The following is a 23647-nucleotide window of genomic DNA, read 5'->3' as shown; positions in this document are numbered from 1 at the left end:
CAATAACACCTTTTACCGTGAAGTTCAAAGTCCAGTCAGGACGAGGGAGGATGAGAAGACAGAGAGGAAATCAGACAGAGAGAGGCGGATTATTGGAAGTCGATGACCCGTCACAGCGAGGTGCCTCTCATTGGTCCTGTTCTTCAAGGTCGCCTTGACGACTTGGCTGACGTACAGATAGTTCATCTTTGGAGGGGATGGACCATGTGGGCAAAGTCTTTGAACAACAACAGACACACTGCATGGGTCTACAGCTAGGACACGGAGACTGCCAGCTTTATTTGGCAAGACACTCAGCCGCCAATGTTGGGCATGAGCCGTGACGGAGGACGACGAGGACAGAATGCGAGAGCGATAGGAGAGGGGAGATAAATGACAGATAGGGAGAGGGCATAAACGGATTAAGAAAATAGAGGGAAAGCGGTCGCGGTGGGGAGCAAGAGCCCCAATTTACATGTAAAACAGGATGTCAGATGCTTGTTTGATTTAATATTTGTGTTGCTATTTGCATCCATTCATTAGAAGGTGGCAAGCAGATGAAACAGTGAGCTACACTATATGCAAACAAACTGACAAATTGACTTATTTCAATGAAGAAAATACAAAAAAGCACATGTCAGTTTAAGACGAGAAGGATGGATGAATGAGTACAAGGAAGAAAGCGTGATAAAAGACATACTGAGAGAGAAGAAAGAGGAGGCGGCAGTTTAATTCAGAGTTGAGCTGGAGAAATCCCTCGACTACCTCGCCAGGTAATTACGGAACCGCAATACAAACAGTAATCAAAGCAACTGCCCTGGGTGCTGACTAACGCTGATTGTTGAGGGAATATGACACTAGCTTCACGCTACTTAACTACCCTGGTAACCTATGGTGAGGCAAACCAATCATATAGTAGCTTCATGTAATATAGTGCAGTCTCAAGATGAGAAACTAATGGGATTATATTGTATAACAACCAGCATCCTCATTTACGGTGCATAAATTAACAGACACTTCACAGGTACATGATGCTGAAAATTGACACACACACATGAACACTCACTCACCCTCTCTGACAAAGCCACACCATTTGCTCACTCATCGTGTGTATTATTGCATAATTTGGACAAGCCACAACATTTCATTATTTCCCATGCAGCAAGAGGTCTAGGTTCAGTTGTGCCAAAATCCCCCAAAACAGCTTAAGTATGCAAGACACCAGCAGAGCACAGGCTCCCCAATACACACACTCATTAACTCACACACAGATCAGACTTGTTCCGATCGTCTGGCGATAAGTATTCTCTACGATGAGGAGCAGTCTCGGGCCAGCAGTCCTAATACAGACTAAACGTGCCCAGGTTTTAAACAAACACACACACACGAAAAAAGCTGCTGTCCTCTTGTATTTTCTTTATGTTGAAAAGACATGAACAACTGGAGTCTGCCGGTCCCGGTGAGCTGCATATTCCCAGAGGATCAATACTCAGCAAGCACACAAAAGCTCCAACACTTTACCTCATTACATGGGCTACGGCACATAATTGTAGAGAAAAAACGAAAAAAAAAACGCTATATCACCAGCAGGCAGCTGCTATTTGAGCATCTTAAGCATCAAATCACAAAGCACCAAATATCCCAAATCAATCTGACAGCTCATCAATAACTGTCCCAACTTCACAGCAAACACGATAAACTACCAATCCAAAGAATCAACGCAGACGGCATCCTGTTTCACAGAAAAATGACAGGAAAAAAAACCAACACTCCCCAGTTGCCTACATGAAACGGCGGCAGCGCGTTATCATGCAGTCGTTACCGTATGTGCAGTTACAACACAGTCTGAGGACCAGAAGCACCTCCATATCCTTCATCTCCTCACTCTGTTCTCCTGCTCACTGCCTCCTCTCCCAGGCAGATACAGAGAGAGAGACGGAGAGAGAGAGAGAGAGAGAGATGGAGAGAGATGGAGAGAGAGGGAGGGAGAGAGAGAGGGAGGGGGGGAGAGAGAGAGAGAGAGAGAGAGAGAGAGAGAGTGTGTGTGTGTGTGTGTGTGTGTGTGTGTGTGTGTGTGAGTGCTCACACATGTGCCAGTTTGCCTCCCAAAGCCCGCCACTGCATACACAAGTAGTAGGGGGCAGGACTGGAGTCTTAAAGCAGCAAGCTATCCTAGACAGACATACACCCACCCACACACACACTAATAGACACACATGGACAAGAACGCACACACAGATTCACACACGCTCTTACCTTCCATTGAGACCGATGTGGTACAATCTTTGGAGTCTTTAGGACCTTTTACTTTGAGGTTCTGAAAGAAACAGAGGAGCAGAATGATCAATTGAATTAATTATACACACACACAACCACGCTCTCGCTCCCACACACACACACACTCTCTCTCTATTGCTCTCTACTTGCTTGGCTAAGGCTGGTCGAACTAATGAAGACATATAGGGTCACTGCAGCAGACTGAGACAGCTAAAAGAGGCTGAACCGTGCACCCGTCACAAGTTTAAAATCACAGTAAATTATAATAATATAATAATATTAATTAAAGGAATACTTCACCCAAAAAATGGCCATTTGTATATCAGTGACTCATCCCGTGTAACCTTGAATTCTTGAAGAAAACTAAATTCTCGCGTGCCTCCACAGTGAACAGAGAATCCAAAAACGGAGGAAAGTCTTGATGAATTTAAGTAAATGGGGGTGGCGTTTAACAACAGTAAAACTTCCATTAACAAACTGTCACACAACTCGTGCAGTATAATCCAAGTCTCATTTATCCAGTCGTGTGCTCACTACTTGCTACTTCGCTAAAACCTTACTATTTAAAACACTTTGGACTTGCACGGACGAGTAGTGTGCCAGCGCAAGTTTATGTTGAAGTGTTTTACGGTTTTAGGTTTTTAGCGAAGATACATGTGTTTGGGAAGTAGTGAGCATACGACATGAATAAATGAGACTTGGATTACCGTATACTGCAAAAGTTGTGTCAGAGTTTGTAAACGGATAATGGTTTTACTGTTGTTAAACGCTGCCCCCGTTTACATCAATGCATCAAGACTTTTCTCCATTTTTGATTCTCCATTCACCGTGGAGGCATGCGAGAAAAACTAAGTTTTCTTCAAGAGTTCAAGGTAACACGGGGTGAACAGTTCATATACAAATGGTCATTTTGTGGGTGAAGTATTCCTTTAAGGTTTTGATTAAAACCCCTAATCAAGTTTCAGTCGTGTAACCTGCTGTGCATTGTACTTGGATAAGTGTTACGGCAGGGCTTTGTTTTGGAAAATTACCACAATTACAGCGAGTGTAATCTACTGATAAATATATGGTACATGTTTATGTAACTTTTCATGCTAGCAGTCTGTGAATGTTCCATAATGCTAGTGTACCACCAGTGGGTGGTGAAAGGTCACAAATATAACAGGAAATGGAGGGTTTTATATTTAAAAATAAAAGTGACTAATACCAACATAGCATTTAAACATAGAGATTTTAAGGTGGTCAAGTATTCTGAGATCCCAATGCTTCATGATTTCCATGACTATAATAAATCTGTTGCCTCCGTATGTTTGTTCAAGGTACAGTACATTTACAAAATAAATAGAATCTAACTATCTTTTGTGGAAATTTTATGTGCACAGCCATGTACAAAGCCAGCATGGAAACAAGGGAGTGAGAGTGGGTTATCACTTCCGTCACAGATGTTTCGTTAATTAACATCTATAACACCTTCAAAGCAATCAGAGGGATTTTAGCACCCCAGAACACCGCCCATCCTCCACATCAGCTCTCCAACCTAAACATATCCACCTTGCTGCAACCATGTGTGTTGACGTACAGTAGTCCAGACCTTCTGTTGTGAATTGCTCTGCTCATGTGTCCAGACATTAATAAGCTTAAAAATGTGAAGCATATTTTAACATTGATATACTGTTTCTGTTAATGATGGTTCAAAATAGTGTTCCTCAAAATAAGACCACATTTCCCATAAACACTGTTGACTTCCTGTCAAAAAGAGGATGTTCCAACCCGCATTGCTTTGCCTCTTTTGTCGTTCCATGTGCATTTGTTTTTCTCCCTCACTTTACTGAAGAGGATTGGCGCACTGGTTTAAGACACTTGAGACTAAATAATAGATTGGTTTATTGTTTAATTCACCTAATGCAACACATATAGACTTTGATTATGTGACAAAATGACACCCAACTCCTCATATTACAAAAACAAAGAGCCCACAATCTAATACATTTTGAATATTTGCTATTCAGACATGTCTCTTCCTTATACCCTTCCAACCGCTCCTTGAGTCTCTGATCAGCTTCTGAGAATGAGCTTACCTCAGATATCTTCTGGAACTGGCCGTTGGCCTGGCTGCATTTCACTGCCGTCTCTAGCGCCACCTTGTAGTTGTCCACAAAGGCCTTGTACACTCCCAGCTGGCTGGCCTGTGAAAAGAGAGAGAATAAGACAAGCTGGTGTGAGACAATGATAGTGGCATGAACCTCTCTTCTATTTGATCTGAATTGTTTAACCCCGTTAGACCTAAGGCCGCCTAGAGAGAAGCTCTCTTAAACCTAACCAACGTTTGAAAACAACCTCCTAAAATCTGAAGGCTTTCTGAAAAACTGATTAAGTTTACTAAAACCTTTATTTCTCGGCCTCTGAAGCAGATAGAACCATGAAATTCAAAAAAAACTTTAAGAGCTTAAACATTTGGCTTTAATTGTAAATTATTGCCTTTGCCCCAATGTCCATTAACATTTTTTTTTTTTTTTTTAAATCAAGAAACAAAAGAAAAATGTAATGAATTGAAAATGTTGACAAATGTGCTTGTTTCCAGCCATATTTTCAAAACAAAGTGGTCCAGCCTCGGTCTGGGTCTCATTCACATGAACGGAGGAACGGAAACAACTCTGGATTCAGCTATTAGTGCATTTTACAACGTTTAGGACCTAATGATTTAAATAAGGGCTATTCAAGTGTTCATACTGGGAAGTTGATTCACCCCAAAAACAAAATTAACATGGTTTGTCATTTATTATGACGTCTCTTTTCCAATGTAAGTCCATGGGAAAAAGTCTTTTGGACCCAATGGCATCACGTGACGGACACAGAAGTTGTAGTACGATCGTTTGGTCACTATGAACATTTGCATCAAAGCCCATTGTCTTCCTGGGGTCTAAAGGGAGAAGCCCGCAAACATCGCTACTGGTCTTAAAGGGATATACATGCATATTGTTGCATCTGGTCTAAAAGAGTTAAAGGAGAATTCAAACCCAATGAGCAACTGGTTTAATACTAATACATATACTATTACAACATAACACAATTCTGTCACATAGACTGTATATAAAGATGGACGACATGACAGCTCCCTAAAAGTGAAGCCAAAACATCTCAATCGCCCCCTGGTGGCTGGCTGCAGCATAGGTCATAAACCCTGCCCCCTTCATGTTAGCGAATGGGACATGGGCCAAACTAAAAAGCCAAACACGGCATTTTAGGTAGTTCTTATCACGCTGATGTATGTTCAAGTGTATTAAGGAATAGTTGTTGTGTCTTTCTAGCCAAAGAGCTACCGTGGTGCTAACGTAGAAGCTTGGTGGCTCACGCTAGCTCACGGCTCTGGCAGATGAATTCATTTCTATTCCCATCAAGAGTTCGCCTGAAGTGGAGCGTTGCTGCAGTCCCTCTTTTGCTCTATCAGCATACATGAAATGATCCCCCCCACACACTCTGTTAAACACATATACAGTATAGCTAATGCACACAGGCTAATCACATTCCCATAACGCCACTCCACTGGTGGCTCTGAGCAGTCCTCCTGATTGAAACAGATTCACTTTCTCTTTCCTCACCCCCTTTCATTAACAGCCACTCTATGCTGCGCTGTACTGTATGTGCATTGTAACACAAGCTGCAAGACCAGCAGCGCATGAATATGCATCCTGCTACAGCTATGCCTGAATGGCTGGGCTGAAGAGCTGACTGCACCCTATTAAAGCAATGAGATTGGATTCAGCTGAATAGAGTGAATGAGTAAGACTGGTTACTTTTGTCCTTAAATCCCCCTCTCCTCCTTATTTTCATTTCCTCTCCTTCCACTTCCCCTCAGCGTGTGAAGTGGAGAGTTACGCACAAGAGAGGAGACATGAGGTAACCATCCGGCCTCATGTGACACTTAGAATATGATGTTGTAGATCAATATTCTTCATAGGAACAGATGACAACAGAAAACAACAGTTATTTTGTGATTAAGTCATCTTAGCACAATCCTGACACAAACATTTAGCCACATAAAGACTTGCACAGACAATAAGTCGGCCAAACAAGTGTCACTGTCTGTATATCATCTCATCATAATTGGAGACTTCGTCATGTCAAACCCAGACCTTGGATGGAATGGAGAAACCACCATGTGTGTGATTACATTTCCAAAGATAGAGGACTTTTGACTTGGCAGCTTGGCTGGAAAGCACAAATCGAGAACAATGACGCGATCATGGTATTTCATCAGTTCGCCATGTCGCTTGGACACACCACAACCGGTATGAAACCTCTCCAGCTCCGTCCCGTCACTGCGACAAAGGACTTTGAGCAACGGTCCGAGCATAGCGCCTACACTTTAAACAAGACCACACGTCAAAGTGGTGGTTGGGAAAACACAAGCAGCTTGTGTTTGAGAGTGGAGGTGGGATGGGAAGGAGAAGATGAAGGAGGGAAGGTATGAAACAGACAGAAAGAGGGGGGGACAGTTCTATAGTCTTGACTTGAAATAGACACTCTCCAGCGGATAGAAAATGCCTGTATATAACTTACATCCTCACAGACATGTTCAAGTCAAGTTGGACAGCAGAACGCTGCAGGCCAAACCATGTTTCTAACAATATCCTCTGCATGATTCTACGACCAACTACCCAACACTTGTATTCAAAATGTTCAGCTGTCATCAGCATGATGAGGATTTATCAATCAACAATATCCGTATTCTGCACATGCGTGACTACAGCTAACTGACTTGCAGAGTGAAATTTGCAACTTCTGGGTCTGTCAAGTGATGCCATTGGGCCCAAAAAAGACGTTTTCCCATAGACTTGCATTGGGAAAGAGACATCTGTAAATCAGCAGGTATTTTTTTTTTTGGCGGTCAATCAACTTTCAGGTACGAACACTTCAACAGCCCGTTGAAAAATGCACTAATAGCCGAATCCAGAGTTATTTCCGTGCTGCCGTTCATGTGAATAAGCCCCAGGAGGCGGGGTTAAAGGAAACGCTAGTGTGTTAAGCTTCATCTCGTTGGGGCTAGGAATGTCTAAATGTGTCATGTATAAAATTCCATGGCAATCCATCCAAATGTTGTTGAGACATTTCATTCTTGACTAAAGTGTTGGACCAACCAACTTTGCCATACATGAGCAACGCCACTAGAAGGTTATCATGGGGAAGCAGTAATCCACTTTCCACAATAACATAATACATAGATTCCAGTTATAGTTGGTGTCAAAAGATGGATGCATGTGTTTAAAAGATGATAGCAAAGATATCCGCACATATAATCACGAAGCACCTAATAGTAATATCATACATTTTCAACACATAGTAAATGGGGCTTTGAGAAGGATCAGACTTGAGCCATCATAAATCAGAGATCCACAGATCTATAAGGAAAAAACAGAAATGTGTTGGGTTTCTTTGTTATTATTTGCCCAAACGCACTACAGAGCAATGTCCATAGCAAGATTAAATCCTTCCCACTTGGAATGCCTCCAGGGACTTTGATAATTTGGTCGGTCAAGTGAAATCCTGGCAGTCACAGGCTGCAGCTGAGCCCTTTTCATGTCTGAAAAAAGGTGAGAAAAGTTGGAACCATGGCTGGCTTTTATCCCCTGCCTGCCTGTTTTCTGTATCTCAGTCCCTCTTTGTTGCTTCAGTGGCCTCCCTGCTGCTCGCAGGGAGCAGTAGGGAGTAGGCCAGCTAATTACACTGCCATCTGTACTCTCACACTACCACTCTGACTAAATGTTTATCTGCCACATGACATGCTCATGTACGCACATATACGCAGCACAGATGGGAGCTGATGACTACACTAATAGGTGTCACTTGGTGGTGCGACTCCTGGGGTCCACAGAGAGGAGGGGCGGCGAGAGGAAGTGCTTGTTAAACTACTAAAAAGGGATTCAATTTCTACACGAGAGCTCTGTTCATTTTCGCTGCCACTAAATATAAGCTTGTGTAGCATAGCCAATCAATGTTTCCGAGTTACTAACACGTTTCAAAGCTGTACAAAACCCAATAACTTTATCTATATAGGACACTGTCCAAAATTAACAGAATTATTATCTAAAAAAGGACGTAGCTAGCAATCAACTTGTCTCAAACTAAATGCTAGTTCATCGAGTGCTAAAGTTAGAAACACGGCTAAAGGGAAGTCCATTTCAACAATTTCTTGCTCTAAATTCTGATTATTTAATTCATTGTCTCAAATACACACTGCATAAACTGGAAGTTGCCATCTTTGAGTCATAGTGGGTTACTGCTAATAATAACCGTGGGTGCTTTTTTTAAATGTCAAAATGTCCCTCAAACCCCTTGAGAGATGTTGAAAATCAAAAGCGGAAGATGTGCCGTTACATATTAGAATAAGACAGACATCCTCATCAGGTTCCTCATAAAGATGGCATGAACTTTACTCAGTTATTCAAGTCGAGGTTTGATATTTATACATCTCGTCAAACCAACGGGCTGGTTAGAAATCTTTAGCTGAGTCACTGCTGGGGTGAATGGACGGAGAAGATGCATGTAAATGTAGCTTTACATTCAACCTTATGACAACAAACAATTGGACACCTTAATTTTGTCTAGGAATATATGGTGACAGGCTGTAAGTTGATAATAAGATGATACCTGCAGTCCACTGTGTGCTAAGATATTATTATCCATTGCACATGAACTCACTATTTTAATCTGTGACATTTTCAAACTACTTCCGGTTCTAAATCAATGAGCTGTGAGTGCCAGCTGCCAGCTCATAGAAACAAACACTGAATCACAGAAATATTTAATAACATCATACAGTAACTTCTCCTTTTAAAAGACTCAAATAGAAGCCTTGGTTCTGAGGAGTTTATTTGTCTGAGCTTGCATGACACTTACTCTTGTGCTCTAGTCAAAACAGCAGCGTGCTCATGACTTGGCAGAATATCACAGGAGCGCTCATAACGGCACATCTGATTAACTCACAGCTCATTAGCGAGAATAAATTACGTCTCCTAAAATCCGAACACATGGTGCAAGCTGAATACGGGACATGCTTAATCTCTGATCCCGCATCAGTTAATCACATCAATCTGGTTATTGTCATAACATTTTAAAAAGGGATATTTCTAAAACTGCGCTCACAATTCTGATAAGTCTTATCAGTGTCAGGCAAGTTGAAAGCTAAGGGAGTTTTCCATGTACATTTACGATAATAGCTTTTCAGTCAGCTAATTAATTACTCACTTATCATCATATCCACAACAACACTTGATATGTATCGCTGTGGAATGACGCTAGGGAAAGTAATAAAGAATTTATTGTCCATTATCTTTTAAAAATGATCACAAAATGAGGCTGTAAAAGTCCCAGTTATAACACTTTGAACAGCAGGATGGCAAAAAAAATAATAAGAATTTGAACACTATTAAAAAGAACCTTGTTAATGGCTTATATAATGTATGTGAGCATAATAAAATTAAAATAAAATCGCTGTTTTGTTCTCTATCCTCTGCGGTATTCTGAGTCTTCCGACTGTAGAGCAAAACCCTGTTGTTACTGTCAGGGAGAAGAGACTTACAGCGGTTCACTGCTACTTTTCTGAATACAGAGTTTGTTTGTCTGTCTAGTTTCCAGTCCAGGAAAATTATAATATTCTGTTACCAGACGCCCACAGCGAGACGAAGTCAGGGTGAACTAACAGAACACAGTGTGCCAAGGTTTATTTACTTCAATCATACCAGCTACACTACTGCTCTCAGTACCAAAGGACATTCAAATTGATCAAAATGGCCACTGAAGTTAAAGAGGACCTATTATGCTCATTTTCAGGTGCATACATGTATTTGGGGTTTCTACTAGAACATTTTTACATGCTTTAATGTTCAATCACTTTATTTTTCTTCATACCGGCTATGCTGCAGCACTTCCTTTCACCCTCAGTCTGAAATGCTCTGTTTGAGCTCCTAACCCAAAAGCATAATAGGTCCTCTTTAAGATTTATTACTGATGACTGCCTCTGGATTTTACACACTGAATGGGCACATTACCTTGTAAATTCAATTTCTATGTGGATGTATTTTTCCTACTAGAAGTCCAGTTTCTTACATCTCAGCTGAAAGTCTCTATTACAGTATGTTGCATCAGCCTATCTACAGTATGCCAATCAAATGTAATGAGTATCTAAAAGAGACACACACACACACTGTATATGCACACATGCTCTTTCGGTATGTTACGTGCCGAGAAGCCCTGTTCAAATTGCATTATCCACCGTAAATCTGACAATGTAATGACGTAACACAGAGGGAGGCCTAACTGACTATGAGACGAGCTGAGCCCTGGAGCCTGGCTAATTCTATACACGGACACATCCACACACATAACAGTGATGTTGTTACACTATGTACTGAGAGCGCTTGTTTAAGGAACATAATCCAGGGCAAATATGACGCCGTTATAGATCGGAGGCTGCAACATCTCTGCTAATGCACTCAGACCACAGGCTGAGGGAGCGCACACAAACACTCACTTACGCATACGGAGTGTAATTTAGACGAGTGATTCACACAGTAAAAATAGTGTCTGACAATCCTCCCTTTAACACTTATTTACGTGCACCCTGAAATGACACACTGTAGTTTCTGAAGCGAACGTCAGACTCACCAGCTTCTGGAACAAATGTCCCACGGTGACCTTCTCGTCCCACTGCTGGATGTTGGGTAAGAGGGCGTCGTAGAACTCCTTGTGGATCTCAAAAATGTCCTGGATTTTGTAGAAGATGGTCTCCACCTGCTGAATGGTCAGGACGGGCTGCGAGGTTGTGGCGGTGGCTTTCAGAGGACGCATGGGCTGGAGAATCAGAGACAGAGAGAACGGACAGACTCAGTGGACACAACCAAGGACCAACATTGAGTATCTTTTCCAAAAAGTTATTTTGCTCTGATAAGTTGTATAAAGCATTTTACTACGGCATAACGTTTCCATAAAATGTAATGTCTAATTTAAGAGCAGGTTTTGATAGTGAGTACAATTTGGGGCAGTTAATTGGCCAGTCGGTGGCCTAATTAGACCAGTGCCTGAAAAAATAAAGTTTCTGATGTTGCTATGCGTCACCCAGTGATAAGCATGTAATCTTAGCCTCTCTGCTCTGCAATTGGGTGACTCTCTTCACTGCAGTGCAGTTTATGACCAGTCAGATTGTACGCCAGCTCAGTTAATCATAGATATGTGAGGAGTGGACGTGGTAAGGGGGGGGGACCATGAATTGCAGTGAAAACAAAAACGCTTTCACGTCATGGAAACAACAATTCTCTCAGGCTGATGATGAGTCAGACTCCCACTGCAATGGTGCAGTGGTTGTATGAAGGCAAAGCATGAAGCTGATAAGACCTCAGGTTTGACAACAGTGTTAAAAATAACTCCCTTTATCTTTCCATGTTTCATTACAGGATTATACATCATGTGATTATGGAGGCTGCATAAATACTACAAGCGACACATTTACAAGTTGTTAGAAACTATAATTTTTAAATGTATTTACAAACAGACAATTTACTGCTATAGATTACAGATGGGAAGTGCATATCTAAATAGTTACTAATAATAAGGGATCTGTATGAGTATGTAAAAGTGTATATGGTCCCCATGCTGGGGAAGTGTGTGTCTGCATTCTCAGCTAAATACAGCTAATTTTGTGTACGTGGTACTTGATATTGATATCCAACCCAATGTCACGCCAAAGCGTGTAAAAGACCCGCCTGTCCACCAGAAGATAGATTCCCTCGTCGAGGCGTGAATATTACACGCGTGTATGAAGGTGCAACAAAACTACTCACTTAGGTTTAGGAAAAACGTCATGGATGGCCTTAAAATAAGTACATAAACTAAGTAAAATTTGTACGGAAACACCGTAGCAAAAAGTATGGAAAACACATCACAAATGTCACTAAAATGTCACAAACATCAATAACGTGACTTACAAAACAAAACGCCGGTCTCGAAAACCGGTCTTCTGGTTGAAAGTCCTGTGTTTTCACTTTATATTCTACGTCACTAGCTCTGAGCGTAGCATTTTTCATGCATTCACATTGCAGTCAGTACAGACTATATAGGTGTACAAATGACACGCCTAAAGCAAGAATGGCGTTCTTATTACACGCTTTTGCCTTGCGCATTCACACGCCTTTTCATGCAACCAGGGCTGTGATATTTTAAATGAAAGCAGAAGCACCTTAACAAAGGGATATCCAATATGTCCTCAAAGCTTGTAGCCCCTATTCATACGAATGTCATTGAATCTATTGTCGGCCAGACAAGTTTCACTTGAGAGGAGGTGTGTCAATACATGTTGATGAACCAGGAGGAGAGGAGAGGAAAGCAAATGAAAGGACCTCTCTAGTGATCCACTGTAATCTGTGAAGTTTTCGCTCATATCTCAACTTAAAAGTAAAAGAAAGAATTTATGCCAGTGCTCTTGAGTTCAGTAGGGCTTGTAGTCTAGTCAGTGTCTGTGTTTTGTGAATCACTTCTCTACATCTACAACATTGAACCAGTTCTATTACTCTTTTAATTTGGGATATTTGGCAGGTGAGACAAATTCAGTTTCTTCTCTGTCTCTTTGAAAAATTGTGAGGTGGGTTTGTTAGGAGTTTGCATCTAAACCAACAAGTTAAATACAATAGATTTGTCTGTCCTCCTTGCTGTGAGTTACCTCCTCAGATCTCAACACCAGACTGCAATTTGCCATTGTACCAAAAGATCCAAGAATAAGCAACTGCTGGCTGTCAGATAGCAACATCAGTCTCCCTAGATTTTTGTCAAATTCACCACCATAATCTGTAACACAAAGGGTTACCAAAACCCAATCCAACACATGCGCTAATGTGACTTTTGTTTACAAGTTCTGGCTTGTCTTTTATTTGGCAGCGTAAACTAAGACAAAGCAAAAACAAAAGTGTAGTCACACTGTGTGTTTTAGACATTCTGTCAATGACTATAAGGAAGTGGAGGAGGACAGAAGCAAACTCTTGACTGCTCGGATTGTAAAATGACTTGTTGTGTCATGTGTGAGGGTTGAAAGAGAGGGGACTGAGAGACGGATCAGATTTCTGACAGTATCACGGCAATCTTTTGTTTACGTCGTTGACTGACTACTAACTACAGCTAACAGGTGGAGGCTTTGTACTCTAACTGTAGCGTGACAACCCATAAACTATTTTACAGTTTGATGTCGAGCTGACTACGTGTCGGTCAAAGTGCAGCGTGTGGCTTGAGAGCGGCAGGATATGACATAGTGGTGCCTTAGTATGGGGAAGCATGTTCAGTAAGTGTTGCAGGAAACTGCTGTGACTGTGGTCCTGCTTTCAGTGTGACCATTAACCACTAATAGAGCTCTGACAGTTCACACAGGCCTGCACCAGTTCACAAAGCAGCAGCACTGCAACATGCGGGCGGCTACATGACATGCTGCTTTTCCTAAAAAAAACAAGTGAATACGTCTGTCAGTGTGCGAAAGGGAAATTATCTTCACCCCAGCTTTTATTTACACACACTGTGTCCTTTTCAAAAAAAAATGTTTTTGCAGTGTGTGTGTGTGTGTGTGTGTTTGTGTCTCACCAGTAGCAGGGCCTCCAGCTGGTTGATGTAGATCTCCTCGCTGGCCAAGAAACCAGACAGCACCAGTTTCTTCATCATCAGTCCTTTCTCTATGTCTCCCTGCAGGATAAAACAGACCTGACTTTAATAACATATTATACATGTAGTTATACATTTCACACACACACACCCCAAGGATCCTTTAGTAAACTACTTTGTATCCAGGATTCTTTTCTAAACAAGGCCACGTCACGGTAAAATGACTAAAGCCTCATTTCCTGCGTGATGCCACTGCAGTTACCCCATCAGGTAAACATGACATTAATACGCACACATCCAAAGTGCGTAGGGACGAGCAGGAGCTTCTTCTTAGGAATCTACACTAAAAACATGTAAATTGCTCGCTTCCTCTGTGGGGAGATCTTACTCCTAGTGCTTGCAGGCAATTTTGACTTTAATATCAGGGAAGTCACCTCCCTAATCACGTTTGAGAAACACGGAGCAAGAGCAAAACAGGACGCGCAATACTATTTATCCCCGTACAGAGGAAAACGCTAGTGTGAGTATGAATTCTCAATACTTCAAAGGTGAAAAAACGAGATATAGAAAGGTTAAACTGAGGTGAAATGTTTGACAGTCTTGTTATCCGTTAAGTACATTCATTCATCTTACTGCTTATCCCTGTTGAAGCAGGGTGAATACTATCCCAGAACGCATTGGGCAGAAAGCAGTGAAACATACTGGATTGATTAAAACAGACAAATCAGACTAACTTCAATTCACACCTTTGGTTATTTCATCACCATGCAATCTACTTGAATGTGTTACATGTCTGTAATTCATCTATTTTGGGTGTAACTACAGACCATAAACCTCACATGGTTTATATAAAGTCAAAGTCTTCAAAGTCTTTTACTATATTTTAGTAATATAAATCCCTAAATACACCACAGAAAAGAGCAGTACACATAGCTACAGTGTCTATCAAGTCAAAGGTAATACAACTGAAGGATTTAGTTGAATTCAAGCCTTTGTTAATTTTGTTTAAAATGTTTTTTGCATTTAGATCAGCTGATGATGATCACAGAAGGACATTTCATTCATAAAACACAGTTTGCACATACTACATTAAAGCACTAGTGTGTTTCATATAGAGATGCAACGATGAATCAATTAATTAAATTAAACGCCAACTATTTTTGATAATTGATTAAATCGGTTTGAGTCATTTAAAAAAAAAAAAAGAAGTTTAAATTCTCTGATTCCAGCTTCTTAAAGGGACTATTTGTAACTTTCAGAAATGCTTCTTAACAGCGACACCTGTGGCCGTGAAATCAACGAAAGTCAGCGTCTGGCTCGCGCTTGCTTGCTCTAAATATACCTGAACGAGCATCGCTCAAAACAGTGAGGCGACACACGTCAGCTAAAAGCACAATATCACTCTATATTTCAGCTGCTTAGCAGTAATGTTAGCTGACCAGACGAAGGTCTCTCCATGAACATGATTTAGATCTGGTCCTAGTGTTGGCTTTTCCTGCTTAAGTGCAGGCTGATGCAGCGGGGCTCTGCAGCATGTCTCCTCTGCTCTCTCCGCCCGCAGCCGGAGAGAGCAGAGGAGACACCGGCACCCGGTCGGTAACGAGAGGGTAACATAACTCTCTGAAGCGCTCCGTCACTTCACAAGACACGGGAAAGCTCTGTTGGTATGGAGGAACTGCAGAATTTATTTCTGCACAAACGTCCCCTGTGCATTCACTAGATATTCTCAGAGCTAAACTCTTCTGCAGTGTTTAGTGAGCGCGCGTTCACGTCTAGAGGTGGAGCGAGACAGCGAGGACGCGCGTGCATTCTGAGTGAAGGAGAGCATGCAGCGGAGACGAGGCTCCAGCCACACGCGAGCGCGCATATGCGAACGCGCATGTGTGACGACCCGCTACATTTATGCGCATACAAAGTTACAAATAGTCCCTTTAAATGTGAATATTTTCTGGTCTCTCTACTCCTCTTTCTATCTTTGAGTTGTTGACAAGACGAGACATTTGAGGACGTCATCTTGGGCGTCAACATCAACATTTTCCACCATTTTCCGACATTTTATAGACCAAACAACTGATCGAGAAAATATTCAACGGATTAATCGACTATGAAAATAATCGTTAGTTGTGTTAGTTGATATTCATGTGTGTTCTGACAGGTGTACATGTGCTTTAAAAGGTTGTTGAAAGTATGTGCAGACCATCTATGGTGGACCATTTATGTTGCTTATTTAAAGAAGGAGGCAGGTAAACTAAGATATTTGTTGATCACAGAATGTGTACTATGTTGTTACAAATTATAGCGTATATTTTGTGTTGGAGTTGTAAAAAAATTATATCATATATCTTCATTTTATGCAAGAACATGAACTGTGTTATACAAACTATGCAGATCAGCACACAGACTCACTGGTTATCATCACTTGTGCCATCTCATCTAGTCAGCAAGTCATTGATAAGATTCTATATTACACACTATGTGATGGTGTGAGGATGACTGTTTTACATATATATACACTCATAACAATGATATATTAATGCCTGCTGCATAATTCACACTACAATGTAAATGGCAAAAATCCACAGTGGTGTTAATATAATCCAAAAAAATCAGGTCGGACCACACAAAAATGTGTTGTCCAAAACAATTACCATGTGTGAAAGACACAAGCAATCCTCATTTAAATATCTCTCCATAATAATGCTGCATAGTAGTAGTAGTTTAGTAGTATAGTAGTTTAACAGTAAATCGACAGCTGTACACCTGTTCAAGCTGTCATTCACTGTTAGCCCCGGGCTGAACAGACACATGTCCATGTCCAAAGGATTGCAGTCAAAGTGACAATGGAGTGTCTACACTGTATGTACTTTAAGGGAGGCCAAAGAACAGCCATGAGAGCAGAACAGAAGATTAATTATTAACACAACCAGATCCTTACAGTGATATCAGCACACCAGCCCTGCCTGATAAGACGAGGAAGGAGCCATGACCTCACTGTTTTAACCCCATCATGACTGACATCCACCTTCTGACACAGATGTTATGCTATCCTTAAAGACTGCAGGTGTACTGTTTAACCAGGTACAGCATGTCAGAGGTGTGGACTCAAGTCGGACTCGAGTCACAAATTTGATTTTATTGAATTTTAGACTTGACTTTACAAAATCAAAAAAGACTTGCAACTCCACTTGTACTTTAACACCAATGACTCATTTCCTGAGTCAACTAACATTAAAGCTAATCATTCCCAGCAAGTCGAAACTTAATTCAACAGATCCACTTTGTTGGAACCAATACGACAGCATCCAATCAAATTTAATATATTGTTAGTCTGTTATTAAAATGACATTACATCTGGTGAAGAGCGCATTATGACTTGTTTATGACTTGTTTAGGACTCGAAACTCAAAGTTTAGGACTTGGGACTTGCCTGTCTTGACCTGGAACATGACTTGGGACTTGACTTTGGACTTGCCTGTCTTCACTTGGGACTTGACTTGGGACTTGACTTTGGACTTGCCTGTCTTCACTTGGGACTTGACTTGGGACTTGCCTGTCTTCACTTGGGACCTGACTTGGGACTTGCCTGTCTTGACTTGGCACTTGACCTGGGACTTGCCTGTCTTGACCTGGGACTTGACTTGGAACTTGCCTGTCTTGACCTGGGACTTCACTTGGGACTTGCCTGTCTTTACTTGGGACTTTCCTGTCTTGACATGGGACTTGACTTTGGACTTGCCTATCTTGACTTGGGACTTCACTTGGGACTTGTCTGTCTTGACTTTGGACTTGACTTGGGACTCGCCTGTCTTGATATGGGACTTAACTTGGGACTTGCGTGTCTCGACATGGGACTTGAGACTTACTTGTAACTTGCAAAACAATGACACGGTCCCACCTCGGCAGTATATACAGTATGTGCACAATATATACTTTCCATTTCTTAATTACAGGATTATTAAGTATTAGTTTGCTGGGGAACAGCAGATATTTAGCAGAGACTATAACTTCACCTCAATTTAAGATTTGGTACTTACACAACATCACCAAACTTTCAGAAAGAAACTAGAAATATGAATGTGTCAACTCCTATTTTTGATGAATACAAATTCTACGATAACACACATGCATCTCCACACTTGAGATGACAGTGCTGATTCCTAATCTCCCTGTGATTGGCTCACATCAAGTAACAGTCAAAACAATCAGAACAACAACAAGTGATTTCTAGAGATCATGTCTCTTAATTAAAATGTGGAAAGTTTTCTATATATCAAGCTACGTTCACATCATCACCTCAGTAAGTTAATGAAGGATTTCAGGGTTTGAGCCCATGAACTATTTAATTGCTGGTATTTCTTGAAAGAAACTGAAAGTAAAGTTTCCTTCAGTCTAAAACTCAAAACAAAAGCAAGACTAGATCTGAGTCATATTTCCTCTTGAGACTCTTAGATGCTTTTTCGATATGCAAGTACTGCTGCAGGCTCATCTTTTATTTTAAGCGCCACGAACCGTGTGTGTGTGTGTCCACATCTCAAGACATTTTTGTTTTAACAAATTGTGTTCTTAATGAAATTACATCCCGGAGCTACTTCTAACAAGATTTCTTAGCTTTTTTTTTTCATAAGGTCTGAGATATGATGCCAGATCTGTGTAGTCGCAATAACGCTTGACCAAACAAATGCATTTTACTGTCAAAGTAAACAAGTATGTGTGGGTGACGTGTAAAGCTTTCTCCTTTAGTGACAAACATGTCACAGCAAGATGAAGAAGAAAAGAAAAAAAACAGGAAAGGAAGGGGGGAAAACTATTTTTTTTCCCAACAGTTGGAATATTTTCCCTCCGCTGTACAAAAGAGCTACTGTGTGGCGAGAGGGGGCAAGATGAGAAATACATGAGCGGTGAAAGGAGTTTTCCATGGCAACCTGCTCCTGTGTTGCGCTTCTCAGTTACGCTTTTCATACAGAAATTGTATTTTCATTGTGCCCTCTGCTCTTATTCTGTGTGATAAAAGGAGCTGATAAAGAGTGACCGGGAACAACACACTGCAAGGCGGCCATGCTGTTTGTCAAGTCAGCTACACACACACACACACACATACATACATACACGCACACACTCACGGGCTTCATAACAAGAAGAAGTTACAATTAGAAACAGACCGGCCGTCTTTAAAAAGCAGCAGAGTGGGAAGACATGTGCTACAGAGTAGCTGCCTCATCAGGCCACGCTGACACACCAATGGCTGTCACACACACACACACACACACACACTTGCAGCACAGATGGCTCACACGTAGCAGCACATAGTGGCGCCACATCATGCCAGAACACCAATAAGACTTTCCACTTTGCTATATATAGCCAAGCTTTCAAGCCCGGTCAGTCGCAGAAGTGTGTGAATGTGTGTATGTGTGTGTGTCTCCTGCATCCAGCTGTCCAGCCGCTGTCTCACCTTGAACTGTCTATGTATCGGAGTGATGGGATCCAGCTCCCCATCTCCATATTCAAACACCTCCTCCTCCTCCTCCAGCACCCTGTCCAAGTAGCACAGCACCTCCTCCTCTTCCTCCTCCATGATTCTTTCTCTTTCTTTCACCTCCTCCTCTCCTCTTTCTGCCTGTTTTTTTCCCCCCTTCTTCAGGGCCTGCCTGGACACATCAGTGTTTTCCCTTCAGAGCAAGTCGTCTGGACACCGAGAGAGAGAAAGAGAGAGGACCCCGCCTACACAACCCCACCCCCTTCCTCTGCTGGGCTTCCTGGTGCGAGTGTGTATGTGTGTACTTTGTGTGTGTGTGTGTGTGCGCCACTGTTCCACCTCGGTCGATGAGGTCTGCCCTCCCCTCTATGCCCGCCCCTCCCCTCACAACAAATGCTATCCAGCCACTTCCTTGATGACTACATAGACTGCTTCTGTCTGAGCTTGGGAGACTCAGTCTGCTTCATTTTTCTTCATCTCTTTCTTCCGTATCTTCAGGCGAAAAGCCACTTCCTTTGTACACACTGTTTCTCTCTTTTTTTTGTGTTACAGAAGAGTTCTCTCTCTCTCTCTCTATCTCTCTCTCTCTCTCTCTCTCTCTCTCCTTCTCTCTGGCCATTGTGTCTTTATTGATCTGCTGAGAGCCTTGGATGTGGAGCTGAGACCAGCTAATGTGCTGCTGGTGCGGCTGATTCTAATTACAGGTCACATAGTTCAGTGTGTAACGGCAGTTTAGCACAGGCTGAACACGAGGCTACGATATAAAAAGAGTGTGAGATAAAAAAATAAAAAAAGACACGTGTGCATCAAGATGAGCCGTTAGGAAAATCAATAACTTCTGGATACTAGAAAGGAAGTGGAAGTGAAAATGGCTTCCAGATGTGCTGATTCAGCTTTGAGTTTGTGAATGAATACAGTTCACTCGCCGTGACCTCCCACCCTGCTCCTGACCCTGCAGACGCTTTACACTTTACAGGAAGTCAGCATCCCTCTAGATTATCCTCCCCCCATGTATTCAGACTCTCTGATAGTTCTTTAGCTGGGTATTTCTTCAAAGCTAATCTTGCAAAAATCCAGGCTAGTTCCTCAGGTTGCTAGCCTATATTATATATAAATATATATAGGTCAGACTTTCTTTTTTTTTTTTACAAGCCAAGGACTTGGAAGAGTGTTGGGAAAACAAATAAGAGCAAATTGATGCTTGTGGCTTGTATTTCTAGGTCACCTCCATTACAAGCTATTAATATGGTTGGAAAAAGGAACATGTACTGTAAGAAGGAAGACAAAGGAAAGACAAATAACATCTGACCTAAAGAAAGACAGAATGGAAAAAAAGAATACATGTAAAGAAGGAAGATCAAAGGAAACAGAAGAAAACAAAAGCATAAAACTAGCCAAGTTCATTTTATTTATACAGCCCACAATCACCAATTTGTCTCGTAGGACACCCTCTATCCTCGAATATGGAAAAACCCTTTAGAGGAGGGAAAAAGGAGAAACCTCAAGCAGAGCAACAGGGGAGGGAGGTACACACAGACAACTATGGTTTAAAGCGTCCCAAAATACAAACCAAGTCCATTTAACTCTCATGCGTACACATTTACAAACGCGCTCCTCATGCTGAATGTATGCATCTTGGCATGGAGGTGTCAGTGCTGGCTCTCTCATGTCAGAGGATGAAAGACAAACTCAGCGGAAAGAAAGGGCGACATAACAAGACGGTGAGGAGAGGACGACTTCAGTGGAAAAGAGACCTTTAGAGTCTACATGAATCCCTCTCTCTCTCACAGCATCAAACCAGCCGCCACTATCAACTGCTCTGACTCAATTTGCTACTGAAGTGTAGGGGTCAGGAGACATATAAAGGATAGAGTGGGTGAATAAATATAAAATACACCCTCAGAACTGATAATCTAGATTATCTAGAGCTACAGTATTCATGCAATGATGGCGTCTTGAAGGTGGAAGGATTAAAATGGTCTTTTATACTTCGTACAGTGGACCTTTGTGTATTCCTCGGACAATTTTGCAACATTTCTGCACAAAACCACACTTCTAAAAAACTTCACAGCTCTTCCATTTTTAATTCAGAAATATTGTACATATTATTATATTTTTTCATATTTTATTGTATTTTTCTTCTATTGTACATTTATGTTTCTTGTACATATTTTATAGCATTTTTTCATGTTTTATTCTATATTTATGTTTCTTGTGCATGTTTTTATAGTATTTTTTCCTTTTCTTATTTCATATTTCTTCGATTCTACATTTATGTTTATTGTGCATATTTTAATGGTGTATTTTAATTTTGTATTGTATTTTGCTTCTATATTTATGTTTCTTATACATATGTTTTTATAGTATTTTCATTTATTATTGTATTTTTCTTCTATTCTATATTTAAGTTTCTTGTACATACCTTTTTATAATATTTTTTTATATTTGTCTTCTATTCTATATTTATTGTACATACTTTTTATAGTATTTTAATTTTTTATTATATTTTTCTTCTATATTTATTGTACATACTTTTTATAGTATTTTCATTTTTTACTGTATTTTTCTTATATTCTATAACTTTTGCAACACTTGCTTTTATTTTAATTTCAATTTCTCTCACTATGTTTATGTTATGTAGAACTAACATACCCGAGTACAGTAGCACAGTCAATAGATAGTTAAAATTTTGTTTTGGCTCTACCTATAAGAGCCTTTTGAAAACAATTTCTTTAATCTTTAAGAGCAACCTAATGATTTGATTGAGCACTTGCACTGCATTTCTTTATAGTGGTCATTATTTCTCATTAAGGGTATTCAATTGTAGCTAGCCTCTAGCAACAAGTCATTGAACTATTCCTTTCACATTTTAAATAGTCTTCATCGTGTGAAATTGTCCTGTCTCGTCTGTTCTTGCCACTAGATGGAGACACATTTTCACTTACAGGAGCTGTCCCCAGCACAGAGTGACTCGCACTGAATTCAACAGAGCAATAAGCTTAATAATTCATAAAATCCCCGCTATAACAAGGAGATCAATGATCAAGGCCACGGTGTATTTACATTACTATGATAATACAGTGATAATGCTTAGGATGGAGATTTAAAAAAAAAGAGCCAAAGGGAGAGAGGTGGCAGATTTAAAGAGCAAATGGAGCGAGTAGGATGGAAAAGGTGATCGTGAGGCATTTCTACAAAAAGGTGTCAAAAGTGAGAGGGTTATTTCCAGGAAAGTTCTCTATTTCTGTTTCATGTGTAATGGAGATAACAAGGTGTAAATAACACAACAAAAGTCTGATCACTGTGGTTTTCATTCAGGCTGCATGTCAAGGCTGCTGTGACGTGTGAAATGAAAGTCTACCAGCCTCTCATTCTGTGTGTGTGACGGTGTGGGGTCGGGTCGGGTCAGGGTCAACATGACTCCCGCTGAGCCTCCCCGGATGCTGAAGCACCCACTCACACAGTCAGACACACGAGTCACAGTCATACAAACACATACACACAGCTGCAAGGCATGAAAAGAGCCCTGCATAACCCTGAACTACTGACATGAAGGAGGGAATGAGTAAATATCAGGACCACGGACACTGAAATATGCAGGTCAAAACATTTAGAAAACATTTTAGAAAACATATTTATATGAGTGCTATATCGCTAAGTATAATGACAACGACCGAATGCATTTCCATTTCATGAAAGCTTTTGCATCCGCTGTTCTAAATGGTGTCTGGTTGGACTTAACTGGGAAATTCCACAGCAAACAGCAAGTTTTATATTTCCTGCAGCAGCAGTTGGAGTAAAGTGATAGCTACTGTGATCGAATATACACCTACAGTATCCAAGTTCAAAATTATGCGTACAGTAATAAACTGAAAACACAAAGAAAAAGTGTACCATGCTGCACACTGACTGATTAACAAATGACAACTTAGTGAATAAACATGGTCCTGGAATGTATTCTGCATTCACACACAGACTGGCAGATTGGTGCTGGTGCCGTCAGACCCCATCTGTGTCGGTGGTCATTTCCTGCTGCTGTGAATGCACCACCTGCAGTGTGCTGCAGGCGGTCTAGCTATTGTGGCTAATCGTTAACAATTACACAGGGTCTGGATCCAGAAACCTGCTCCTCCTACTGCTAATAACACGGAGCAACACTGGCTGATGACAGGTCAGCTTTAACTGTAATATACTGTACTCCTAACAGGGTGATCATAATTTCAAACCGTTTTAAAGATGTTATTTAATTTACATCTTTAAATTTGGATAATATGATTTAAA

At 41.0% G+C, this 23647-nt stretch overlaps 1 protein-coding gene across 8 annotated transcripts in view; it reads right to left on the bottom strand.

Moving 5' to 3' along the window:
• Positions 1–23647, bottom strand: part of abr (ABR activator of RhoGEF and GTPase) — a 153050-nt gene that overhangs the window by 71801 nt on the left and 57602 nt on the right. For 4 of the 8 annotated variants that reach the window (XM_074611854.1, XM_074611855.1, XM_074611856.1 and 1 more), the window contains exons 3-6: positions 13873–13971; positions 10921–11106; positions 4335–4442; positions 2236–2296 (exon numbers count right to left, since the gene is read on the bottom strand). In XM_074611854.1, coding sequence (XP_074467955.1) covers positions 2236–2296; positions 4335–4442; positions 10921–11106; positions 13873–13971 — 454 coding nt within the window. Of the gene's footprint in view, positions 1–1801; positions 1877–2235; positions 2297–4334; positions 4443–10920; positions 11107–13872; positions 13972–19342; positions 19588–23647 lie in introns of those variants that run through there. The other 4 variants (XM_074611859.1, XM_074611858.1, XM_074611862.1 and 1 more) reach the window with 3 other exon arrangements.

This window comes from Sebastes fasciatus, chromosome 16, assembly GCF_043250625.1.
Source record: "Sebastes fasciatus isolate fSebFas1 chromosome 16, fSebFas1.pri, whole genome shotgun sequence".
Lineage (NCBI taxonomy): Eukaryota > Metazoa > Chordata > Actinopteri > Perciformes > Sebastidae > Sebastes > Sebastes fasciatus.
This window is presented reverse-complemented; position numbering and strand designations above follow the sequence as displayed.